This window comes from Anoplophora glabripennis, unplaced genomic scaffold (assembly GCF_000390285.2).
Source record: "Anoplophora glabripennis isolate ALB-LARVAE unplaced genomic scaffold, Agla_2.0 scaffold341, whole genome shotgun sequence".
NCBI classification, from domain to species: domain Eukaryota; kingdom Metazoa; phylum Arthropoda; class Insecta; order Coleoptera; family Cerambycidae; genus Anoplophora; species Anoplophora glabripennis.
The window spans coordinates 448192-461423 of record NW_019416475.1 but is presented as its reverse complement, the minus strand read 5'-3'; the positions used below and the strand labels follow the sequence as shown (position 1 = coordinate 461423).

General features: G+C 32.3%; 1 protein-coding gene across 1 annotated transcript in view; it reads right to left on the bottom strand.

Annotated features, from left to right (window-relative positions):
* Positions 1 to 13232, bottom strand: part of LOC108908967 (A disintegrin and metalloproteinase with thrombospondin motifs 3) — a 92660-nt gene that overhangs the window by 37594 nt on the left and 41834 nt on the right. The window contains exons 4-5 of the mRNA XM_018713171.1: positions 6925 to 7262; positions 2044 to 2196 (exon numbers count right to left, since the gene is read on the bottom strand). Coding sequence (XP_018568687.1) covers positions 2044 to 2196; positions 6925 to 7262 — 491 coding nt within the window. The remainder of the gene's footprint in view (positions 1 to 2043; positions 2197 to 6924; positions 7263 to 13232) is intronic.

The following is a 13232-nucleotide window of genomic DNA, read 5'->3' as shown; positions in this document are numbered from 1 at the left end:
TTTGTTCTTTATAAGTTTAAACTACAATGTAATTATAATTTTTATTCACAAATAATAAACCATGTTAATCATACATCAATTATACATAAATTTCTATATCTTAGCCTAGATATAGAGGCGCCAATTTCATAACAACCCACTACACCGCTGGCTTCCGAGGTTACATTTGCGTGCTTGGTCTTGACAATTCAACGTAAAAGGGCTGCAATGTCTGGTGAAACTTCTGGGGAATTATTTTAAAATTATTAAACAATAATTAGTTAATAACGCCATTATGAGATCCTTCATAGAAATTGTTTATGACCTCTCTTTTATCTCTATGCACTGTAACATATATAACCCACCTGAGCACAAACTTAGAGACATATTTTGCATAAAAGCTTATTGGTACAGCTTTTAATCATCTTCCTTTATGAATTGGACCCAGACAACTGTCAAAATTTCAAGTTTCTATTATAACTGGAAGTTTAAAAACTCTTAATGAACGGGTTACGTGAAAAACCCTGTATATTAGATGTAATACAAGGATTTTTCGGAAACTGATACTGTTAATCCAATCAGTAGACTGACTGATCTTGTTGTTAAGAAAATAATCAAATTTATGTTAAAAGATGTTCAAATAGAACCTGTTAAATAGATTTTAATATCTAAAATTTTACGTCTGCACACGATTGTTTGGGCTATAAGTCAATTTCTTTAAAAATCGAAAACCTGTTAGTGATTTATCTGATATCAGTTCATTGTTTGCGAAAACGCTAAAACTTTGAAGTCGACATCATAAGATTTTCATTTGTTTGGATCCTTTAAAAAAAAACATTTTCGAGTTCAGAAGTTCAGATGATATGGTAACATAACAATTGATATGATGCAAAATTAATTAAAACCTGAATCAATAAAGTATCTTATAAAAAAACTCAGGTAGCCAATTTCTGTAAGTACTATGTACTAAATATACTGCAATAAATTTAGAGACTGATTCTGCCCATAAAAATAATCGCACAAGTTCCTGTGACTCTCTAATATGCCTCTGTGAGGGAAATTTGCCTCCTCTCGAAATAAAAACTAATGCATTGCAGAGTATGAAGAAATCTCGCTCAAGTTCTTTGAGCTGGATTTTCTTAACATAAAATTAGTTATGTAGAACACAAAAGACAGGCCTTGGAGACCAAAGATTCAGTCTTTCTAGTAAACGAGGAAAATAAGGGAAATATTGTTTTTTGTATAGATAGTGTGAAGCACAGTAGGCTAGAACGGACCGCACTCTTTCGGAACTCTTTGAAGAACTGACTCATCGATTAATAAGGAGAATAAATATAAATCTACATCACTTAAAATAATTTCATGTAATGTTTCTTAATTCACGATATTTGCTGTCCAACAAAGTTAATAATTACAATTGTAAATTATATATTTTTTCTTTTCTTCCAACGTTATCACAACAAAATGAGACCAAAATAACAATGCGATAACGTGGACAGGATTTTCCTATTGGTATTCAAATCATTGCATTACACCAGTATTTAATGATGTCATTTTAATTCCACAATAAATAATGTATACATTTTTTCTGAGGAATCAATATTACAAAATAAAAAAGGGCAACAAAAAATTCTGTCACAATACGTTATAATCTTCGTTGAGCATAACGCTTTATTGGGAAACCTTAATAAATTACAATCAATTAATCATACATATATCTCTTACACAGACACATGCCACCGATATATTCTTAAAGTATTAACAACTCTTCCAAGCAAATTAAATGAAAAATTATATTTTTGTTGGTTTTGCTTCATTTACTGACCAAATACGTGTTTAATTAAACTGTTACACAAATTCATAATTGATTTACCACAGTAACTGTAATATAATGGGTACAGTAATGGTTTATTCATAACTCAGCTTACTGGTTTTACCATTCTAATTAGCATTCGCTGAATACTTCATCCCGTAATTTTAATTTGAATTTTAAACAGACCGTGATTAAAAGTTAAAATAAATAACGCCGCACTTAATAAAAATATTGATTCTGTACGTACTTACCCAACGTTTTTCCTAAACTCTCGCTTGGAACACTGAGACCAGTAGAATTTGCTGAAAGTTGCCGACACCATCGGAGCCATTACACTTCCCTCCAACGCCTCTACGTTGCAGTCATTCCCATTCTTCTTATCTCCGTCATGACTTAAACCTAAACTAAATTTAACTAATTAAGTGAGATTCTAATACCCATCTTGTCATGGAAAACTTATTTGTCGCTTTCAAAAAGTACATACAGTCTGTACGACATTTGTTGAGGTAGAATGCCAAGGAGACCCCTGCGTCACTTTCTTGGAATTAACCGCACTCGACACCCGAGATAGAAAGACAATGGCTGCGTGGCGTTTACCGTAGTCGACACCCGAGATAGAAAGACAATGGCTGCGTGGCGTTTACCGTAGCAACTTGCAGTGCATACTGTGTTTTGCTGTTACGAAGGCATTTTTCTGCGGTTCTTTTCTTGGAAATCTATTTCAACAAATATCGTATGGACTGTACAACGTATCTCATGGTGATCGCGCCTTAGTATTTCAGAAAATATACAAATTAAATTTAGATATATAGGATCCCATAGATGTTGGAGAATAGTCAAGTGTTTTGCATTTCAATATAATTTTGGCTTGAGCTTAAATCTTTTTTGGGACTATTTACAACTGACAAATATATTGTCAGATGCCACCATTGTCAGCAGTGCCTATGGTGGAATGTAATTTAAAGAAATGAGAAAGCAGATTGCTTAAAAGGGACCAACTGATTTTAGGACCGTGGTCAACTTTTAATATTTCTTATGATGAAGTTAGACATGCTTTGAGAAGATGCGTAGGAAATCATTTCTTAATAGGAAGAAAATTTTGCCTGTTTCTTCCAAAAAAAAAAAAAAAATACTGTAAGTACGAGGGATATCAGTCTCAGAGAAGTTACAACGATTTTAAGACAACACTGGTGATTGGAGTTGCAAGTAGGAAGAAGAGTCTGCATTACATGGGTAGGGCTTTAGATGTCAGAAGTTCATGCCTGGTATAGCTTTCTTGAATATGAACAAATATTGGCCAGCAGACTTTGGACAAAGAATAAAACTGTTTATCGAATAATAAGACAGTTTTAGTATCAACTTATCGCTGAAACTTTCAATGATATACACATGCACATGCATACAATGCATAAACACTGTTATTGTATTAAATTTTAGAAACAGTAAAATATCACATACTTCATTAACTTCTTGAATAATTTTCACGAAAAATTGAGAGATAGATAGATAGGAAGAAATATGAGTTAGCTCTTATATTTGATGTTTAATTGAGTGTTTATAAACAAAGTCTAGATTAGGACAAATACAAAATGTAATATTACAACAAAGGATGGATGTATACAAATAACTGTTTCTTATGTCAAAATACCAAAAGTACTTTTGACAGCAAATAAAAAAGTTGAATGCAATGAAAAATAATTCTAATGCGGGCTATCCAAAACAACTGTCAATATCTGTAGATGATGTTTCTTTATTGACACAGCAAACGGTGTTGCGCTCCAATTATAGTGGGTATAGTGTCCTAGTCAGTGTATCAGTGGGACATTTTAGTTAAAAACATTTTTATTAACCCATAACAAGCTCGAACAGTTTAATCCCTAAGGACCTTTATTTAACTTTTTTAACATGTGCAGGGACAGTTCTGAAATTCTTTTTTGATATTCGCAACTCCATGCAGACGAAGAAATTGTACTTATGAATATGCATCTTTAGAATGCTTCTTAAGTCTATGTCACAAGTCATGACGTTATTTTAGACAAAAAATATTTATGAGCCAAAGGACTAAAACCAGTGCCTTGAAATAGAAAAATATTACATTGACTAGATTGATGAAATCTGAATTATGACATAATTAATTAAATTCCCAAATAAAATTTCTAATATTTGATATCTTATAATACGAGGCCTGTTCAGAAAATAACGGAACTTTTTGAATTACGGGCTAATGGAGATATTTAGTGATATGCGGTTGGCAGCATTGCATTGAGCATAATCTCCTATGTAACACCTGTTCTTGGATTGCTGATATCTCATTTAGTTTTCGTGATATTGTTATTTGTTTGCAACGTGTTAGTGTCGATTTTTGCAATGTAAATTCTTGGCTCAAGGTGAAACAGTGATCCGTGTAAACTATCAAGGCGTTTTACAACGGCTACATGAAAAGATCTACAAAAAAACGGTTGTGGGGAGACAACTCATGGTTTTTGTACCATGACAATGCGCCCGCACACTCAGCTTTGTCGATTTTTTTTATTTCCGAAATTAAAATCAATGTTGAAAGAACGACACAAATGAAGCTTTCCATAACTGCTTCGCAAAATGGAAAAGTGTGTGAGTAAAGGAGAGGAGTACTTTGAAGGAGATAAGGACCAATAACGTATAAAATTAATAATAAAGTTTAAAAAATATAGTTCGGTTATTTTCTGAACAGGCCTCGTATCTCTCAAATTATTAGTTTCACAAAAAAATTTGTAGGAATGTTATTGTTTCAAATATAATATAATTTTAAGTATACTGTAGTCATCAATGCTCCCCACTGCCGTTGTATGTGTTTTTGTGTTTAATTAGTTTTTAGGTCGAGACTAGTCAAGTAGTCAGTGACAATTGTATCTTTAAGATGATGAGAGGTACAGACGATCGAGGGGGTCCAGGCCAATTGTCATTTCTTTTTTTAAACAGAAAATTTGGAAACTGTTGCAGAAATGTACTTTCGCTTTAATCCAAATGGCTCAAATTTAAGACATACATACGTAAAAAAAAAATGAGTAAACTTTTATTTTTCAAGTTGACGTTTATTGCATTTCATTTTGTTTGTAAGCCACACTTAACCTCAAAGTAGTTCTTGCTGCACTCTGTATAAATAGGTAAATTTTGTACTGAATTGTACCTAAGTACTGAGATTTTTCTTATTTGTGTCAATGAGTTCCGCTGTCGTATAAGTTCAAATTAACTAGTTCAATCTCGTCTACAAAAAAAAATACAATTGAAACGAATTTGATAAGCATGATCTGTTTATACAGGGTGATTCATTAACAATGGGAAAATCGAAAGCTGAAGATACTACACGTGAAATGGTGACCATTGGCGCAAACATGCCTTATCCGAAATTTGATAGTTTCGGAAATACAGAGAGTTGAAAGTTAAAATTTTAAATCGTTTTTTTGCGATTATTCTGAAAATATGTAGGTTAGGAACTTGAAAATTTGTGAAACTATATTTTTTTAGGCGACGAATAAGATGCGTGTTGTAATTTCAGCATTGCTCATAGAGGGCGCCACTTACGACCAATTTTACCGAAAATTTAGTTAATAACTTTTTACCCTGTATGTCTAACATGAAACTTGATTCAAAACCTGAAAGAGCAATCATTTTTCCATTAATTGTGTATTCTTGTTTCATTTCGGTATCTCGATCCGTTTTCGAGAAAAATCGATTTAACGAACACTATGTTTTGATAATACGAGAAATTAAAAGCGAAACAAACCAAGTGTTTCTTCGTGTTATTACAACAATTAACAATAAAACAAATGAAATTCGTAATAATGATTTAAAGTCAGTGTTCGAAGAATCCACCGTTGACATTTACACACTTTACACAACGTTTTCTGAGAGATCTTCGAGTTTGAAACAACATATTGGGATTGCGTTTGACTTCGTTGGCAGCGATTTGTATTCTTTGCCACAACTCTTCACACGAACCAATAGATTCTTCCAAATAGAAAAATGAAGAGGATTGAAGTCCGGACTTCTGGGTGGCCAAGTAAAAATGCTTCCACGGCTTGAAGAAGTTCCACTTTATTTAAGAAGAGACATGTGGTTCATGCACGACGGAGCTCCACCGCATTTTTCTTGGCCAGTGCGTGCATATTTAGATGCAGTTTTTCCAAATCGCTGGATTGGCCATGTAAGCATTTTTGCTTGGCCATCCAGAAGTCCGGACTTCAATCCTCTTGATTTTTCTATTTGGTCTCGAATGAAAGATATAGTTTACAAAGAATCTATTGGCTCGTGTGAAGAGTTGTGGCAAAGAATACAAATCGCTGCCAACGAAGTCAGACGCAATCCCAATATGTTGTTTCAAACTCGAAGATCTCTCAGAAAACGTGTAAAGTGTATCAGTGTCAACGGTGGATTCTTCGAACAATTACTTTAAATCATAATTACGTATTTTATTTGTTTTATTGTTAATTGTTGTAATAACACGAAGAAACACTTGGTTTGTTTCGCTTTTAATTTCTCATATTATCAAAACATAGTGTTCGTTAAATCGATTTTTCTCGAAAACGGATCGAGATACCGAAATGAAACAAGAGTACATAATTAATGGAAAAATGATAGCTCTTTCAGGTTTTGAATCAAGTTTCATGTTAAATATACAGGGTAAAATGTTATTAACTAAATTTTCGGTAAAATTGATCGTAAGTGGCGCCCTCTATTAGCAATGCTGAAATTACAACACGCATCTTATTCGTCGCCTAAAAAAATATAGTTTCACAAATTTTCAAGTTCCTAACCTACATATTTTCATAATAATCGCAAAAAAACAATTTAAAATTTTAACTTTCAACACCCTGTATTTCCCAAACTATGAACTTTCGGATAAGGCATGTTTGCGCCAATGGTCACCATTTCACGTGTAGTATCTTCAGCTTTCGATTTTCACATTGTTAATGAATCACCCTGTATACAACTTCAGGTTTTAATCTATTAGAACAAAATATCATGGAACAGAGCTTTTGTCCCAAAAATAATAAAATTTTACTTGGGACGTTTTAAATAAAGATAGCTCCAGAATACTGCACCTTTACTGATACATTCTATATTACACGCCTTTTTCGCTCTACCGTACTTACATGTGTGCCGTCTCATGTGCTATTATAAAAGCACTAGTGAGACCTTCGTCCCTATTAAGGGCACAACTTCTTTTGGGATCACACACCCCTGCAACTGGAGCATAACCAGACGGTCCCCCAATGTCTGATCTGGTCAGCCACACCGCCAAGTCATGGGGTAATTCTCCGGCACCTAACGAGCTGTGTAAGCGCCTATTCCAAGCATTCACGTTCTCCAGAGATTTCTTAGCGTTACCAGGCCTTACGACGCCATGTTTTGTATGCTCGTACATCAGTAAACGAGTTACCACCAGTTTCATATTAGCCTCCAAAGATGGATCTTGATAAATTGCACTTACCTTACATAACAATGTATATTAATTAGTGCCTTTCTATTGTGACCTAAATATTTTTAAATATTACAGATTAATGTTATATGAAACAAATAACTCAGCAAGTAACTTAATTATTTGATATTATGTTGCAACTAAATAATACAAAGTGGTAGTGACTTTAGATATACCAGGTGTCACAGTTGTATTGTTCCATTGGCATATTTCCATTACTTAAAAAACCATAAATTTGAGGCATCTGATATACACCTAAACTTCTTGAAATTGAACCTAATATTAAAATTCTTTCACTTCCGGTTTAACCAGAAACGACCGTAACTCTTTTATTTTAAAATACCCTACATGTTTCTTAAAATTTGAATTCTACAAAAAATTCCCCTTTTGATGATGTATTACACTTTGTACCTATGTAGACCTCAAAACATAAATGAAATTGCAATTCCCCCCAAAATTGGGATTATAGAAAATTATGAAAAACATGTGCATTATTTTGGATTTAAATATCAAAGCAGCAATTATACACTTTCCAATATTTGTATTTTCATGATCTCTGTAAAAAATGATTTACAAATATTTTATTGAAAGTGAAATAATAGAAACATAATGTTAAATGAATTACAAAAAGATATTATACCAATTAATTTTATTTATACAAGAACCGTTTTATGACACTGGACACCAAAGACAGAAAAGATGCTTAAGAAAATGTTCAAAATGTTGTCCAAAAGTTCACGAGATAACAGTTTTTAATAATTCGGCATAAAGGGCTCCACACTCATTTCGAATTATATTTTTTAAATCTTCCAAATCTGCAGGAAACGTCTGATATACCCTATCCTTCAATATCACCATAGAAAATAATTTAACCGCGTTAGATCGGGTCCTCTTGCAGGCCATTTTATTGGTCCATATATGCCGATCCATGGGTGCCCCACCATGCTGAAAGTATATGTTGGCACATATTTTGGTGAAACATATTCAAGAAAACCTGAAAATTTGCTCTGAAGAAATTCTAAATTTGCCTAATCGGTTAATGTTCCTTCATAAAACTTTGGTGCGACAACGTACCCACTACCCATCGCCCATGCCGCACCATATGTTAATTCCGCAAATTCTTTGATTGGTCACTCTCATCCAATGAGGATTAACTACAGACCAATAAAGGCAATTGTGTCGATTGATAGTTTTATTATTATGAAAACGGCTTTCATCTGACCATAATATTGAGTTAATAATGCCATATTCACGAGCAGTTGCTAATCATACAAGAGACTCCAGTCGTCTGTCATAATTTCCTGGTTCTAATCTTTAACGCAAGTAGATTTTGAAACGTCTGAATCTGCCGGATTTTAGGATTCGTTGAATAGAAGATGGAGAGATATCGCATTCTGCTTCCTCATGTAGGTACCTTTGCTACTTTGAAATTTAAATCCAAAATAATCTACATGCTTTTCATAATTTTCTATAATCCCGATTTTGGAAACATTTTAAGTCAAAACACAAAGTATAATACTTCACACAAAAGGGAATTTTTTTGTAGAATTTAAATTTTAAGAAAAATATTCAGTGTCACTTAAAATAAAGAAGTTTCCGGTTAAACAGGAAGTGAAAGAATTTTAATATTAAGCTCAATTTAAAGAAGTTTAGGTGTATAGCAGATGCCCCAAATTTCAAATTTATGTATTTTTAAATAATGGAGATATGCCATTGGAACAATGCAACTGAGACACCTGGTATACAATATCTATGGATGGAGTCTTTTATTTTTCATTTAATGGAAAAAACACTTTTATTAAAAAAATCCTTCTTACATTGAAATGTACGTACAACAGTGTAGTTTTAGATGAAGCTGCACATACAGGATGTTCCCTATTAAACAATGATTAGAGACGTGACATTTCATTTTATCTTTAGAACAAAATAAATCATATATTTTTATTAATCGTAGGTGTCAACAATAAAAAATTGGTCGAATTTAAAATTTTGGGTAACGACCCTGCTTAATTGGACAGTAATTTGACGTTTTTATTACTAAAATTTTAGTAGGTCTATTCAGATGTAAAAAAGCTTCATGTAGGTCAAGGCTTTTTTCGTATAAAATATTTAAAAAATTAATAGGAAAAATTATTTACAATTAAAAGCATTGCCATGTACCAATTTTAAGAACAATCAGCTTAATTTCATAATTTTAAGCTTCTGCGTTTTATATAGATAAAGCAAACAGTTATATTAAAGTTCTCCATGTACCAAATTGAGTAGTTGTCAGTTTTGATATTATAGCTCAATTATTATCAAATCAAAACATGTTAGAGTAAGGTATTGTAGATGCTAATTTACTAAAACTACATTTTTGTGTACTTATTTGAAAGCAAACAGCTTTTTTAACAATAACTTTTCTGTAAAACAAAAAAATAAAATAAAAATATTTTCAAACTCCACAGAATATAGTGTTTCAAACTGGAAGCAATAACATTGGCATTTGCAAGAGAGAGAGATTTAGCAGAAAGCAGAAAGTATTCTTAGAAATTTTTTGTTGTCTCATGCGAGGCAACTCATCAATCCCAAGTACCTACACTAAACAAATGACCTATTTCCTTTTAGTGAGTTAGATCACTATTTCCCCTAAATCAGTTCATTAATTGTAAGGGAAATAATTCAGTTGCTGCTAGTAAGTTAAACAATATATTATACAAGGTGTTAATTAAGAATGTGCACAAACTTTAAGGGGTGATTCTTTGAGTGATTTCAAACCAAAAAGATTATACAAACGTCGATAATTTTCGTTATACATGGTGTTGATATTTAAAAAAAAAAATCGCTTTTTCTAAAATATCTCTAAAGACGTTTGAAGTAGAATGAAACTTAGTCTCATAATTTGTGATGGTTGCGTTTGAAAATTATAAAAAAAATTAAATGCTGCGACAAATCAAATGCTTTTTAAATCCACAATACATTCATTTAAATTCCACAACTTTTGACTAGTGAAATTTAGACCTACAGAAAATACTAAATGTATTATTTATACACTGTAAAAAAATCGGTGTGAGTGAAAGCAATAAAGGTATGGAGTGAATCCATTGAGAAAATATTGAGTATTTTATAAATAAACCAGGCTCCAGATAAACCAGACCTCCAGATAAACTCGAACTTGGTACACTTGTACCTAAATCGGAGTAAATATCCTCATTATTGAGTGACCTCACCCCATTCTATGGTTGTCGTGCATTGTCTTTGTTTATTCCCATAGTTCCCATTAGATCATCCGGTTATTTTGGTGACAGTTGTGTTTAAATGCAGTGGTTTGATTACAATAATTTAGATTAGTTAGAATGTTACCTATACGTATCTATAACGTACAGTATAGGTTAAGGTAATCTATTCGTCAGATCAATTAACCAATTATGACTTTAATACAATAATATTTAAATTATAATTTAAAGAAAATATGAATATATAATGAAGTCTGAGTAAAAAATTACTCAACAATAGTTAAATTTAGAGAAAAAGTCAACTCTTAATTAGTTTTACATACTCAGACTACAGTGAAAAGGTACTCATTTGATAGTTAGCAGAAACTCGGATTTGAGTAAAATTCACTCACTTCTGTTGCAATAGTTTCACTCATAAAATTTTAATTGTACTCATACTAATAGAGTGAATATTTCACTCAATTGGGTGTGGACAGAAATTGACAGATTGAGTAAAATTGAGTGAATTATTTTTACAGTGTAATTGGTTAAAACAGAAAAGATTCTAATAATGTAGAGACATTACCATTCTATTTCAGTTGAGTTACAATAAACAAGTTTCATTTGTAGGATATAAAATATCTTTAATTCTGCACCCAATATGTCCATATTAAATTAGAGGAAACTAATTTATAATATGACATTAATCAAATTATGAATTTGTATTTTAAAATGTTGACATAGTTCGGCGACATTGGCCTGGTTTTGGTGTATTCACCGCGTTCTAACTTTTACTTTGATAAAAATTATATTATTGAAAATTAATTACAGTGCTTAATTTTCCTTCTTTATATGGTGTTCCTGTGTTCCTCTATTGTATGTGTTGTGGTAATATTTACACAAATAGATAACGTGCAAATGTAAACTTAAAGAACTAATTTTGGGAGCTGTATATTATCTAATAATGTGTTCTACAAATTTTCAAGATATACACTGCATTATGAGGCATTTGCTTGAGTGTCAATATTTAATCGAGCTGTATACAGCTTCGTTAGAGCTTACTGCTATTAAGTTGCAAAACTTGGTAAGATTTAGGAAGTGTTCCATTTGCATAATGTATAGCAAACTACATGTTTAGCTACGAGGAACTTAAGACAACTCATGCACAAAACCATGAAAACGTAAGAAGTTTGATTTATAAAGTGCTTGAGGAACTAATGCATATTATCGCATAGAGCTTTAAGCTCAGCTATATTCGCAACAACAGCAAATTTTATTACTATTAGAAGTCCCTTATGTGATTTTCTTTTATAATTTTAAATAATTGTACGAAAATGGTATTTTGTAAGCCTATATTATAAAGCCTTTTTAAAATAAACTCTTTTTAAATGAACTTGTTAAAGGCTATTACAGAACATTTAGCCATATAGAATTTATTGCTTGTTTGAACTACTATGGTGAAAATTCAATCGTTATTGTTATGAATATCTACTAAATTATCAATACTTCTGCTTTCACTCATTATTCCATGGAAGGAACGTTAACTGTTATTATTATAACCTATAAAACCAGCTGAGGGGTGTTCTTTGTATAAAAGTTATCAAGGGTTTTGAGTCTTACATAAACAGTTTAAAATGTTAACACACAATTCGTTCACGATATATGTTTTAAATTTGTTCATAATATCAACATTCAATAATATCAAACATAAAATAACTCGTATTAATACATTCACTTTCATTGTATTAAATTCACGTAAGATTTGAATTTTGCGCCATTTGTGCGATAAAGTTTTGACAACGAAAAAGGACAGCGTGACAGATGACAGCTCAGGGTTATTAAAAATGGAGCGGTATACGAAGGAACAACGCGTTTTCATTGTTGAACAATATTTTTAAAATAATGAACGTTCTGTAGTTACAGTTCGCAATTTTCGTACAAAGTATGGTCGGAATAATGATTTAACTTCATCAACTCTGGAGAGGTTAATTGAAAAAATTCAAGGAGATTGGATCAGTTAGTGATCACTCTGGCTGTCCTTCAACAAGTCGTTCAACACAAAACATCGAAGCAGTTTCTGAGAATATGCTACATTAATTCGGCACCACGATAAAGAATTGGACATTTCGAGAAGCTATCTACAGCCTATCCTCACGAAAGATTTACATCTTCATGCTTACAAGGTTCAATTGACTCAAGATTGGCCTACTAGCCGTGTAGAGTAAAGAGAGTTCGTCGTATAGATTATGGAAGAACAACAAGTGGGTGCTCATTTTTCTAAACAAAATCATCTTCAACAATGAGGATCATTTTAAAACTGATGGCTTCGTTAATCGGTAAAATTTTCCCATTTGGGGTTAAAAAAATCTACGAGTGAATGTTGAGAAACAAATGCGTCCTCAACATGTCACTTTTGGTGCGGATTGCGGTTGCTGGAGGCATAATCGGACCATTATTCTTCGAAAATGCGGCTGATCAGGTAATAACAGTTAACATGATAATAATCCAGTTTTTAGTGTATAAATTGCAGGATAATATGTATGTAGACATATGGTTTCAACAAGATGGTGCCACATGCTATGCTGCCCGCCCCAGAAACAATTCAGTTACTGCATGAGTCATTTTCTGGTCGTGTAATTTTCCGTTTTGGTGATCAGAATTGGCTGCCCGGTACATAAGATTTAAACGCCGTTGGATTTTTTTATTTTTTATTTTTTGCTGTATAAGGTTTAGACCAGCAATGCAATGCTGAAGCAAGGAAATTGAGCTCTATATCGACGAAATTCAG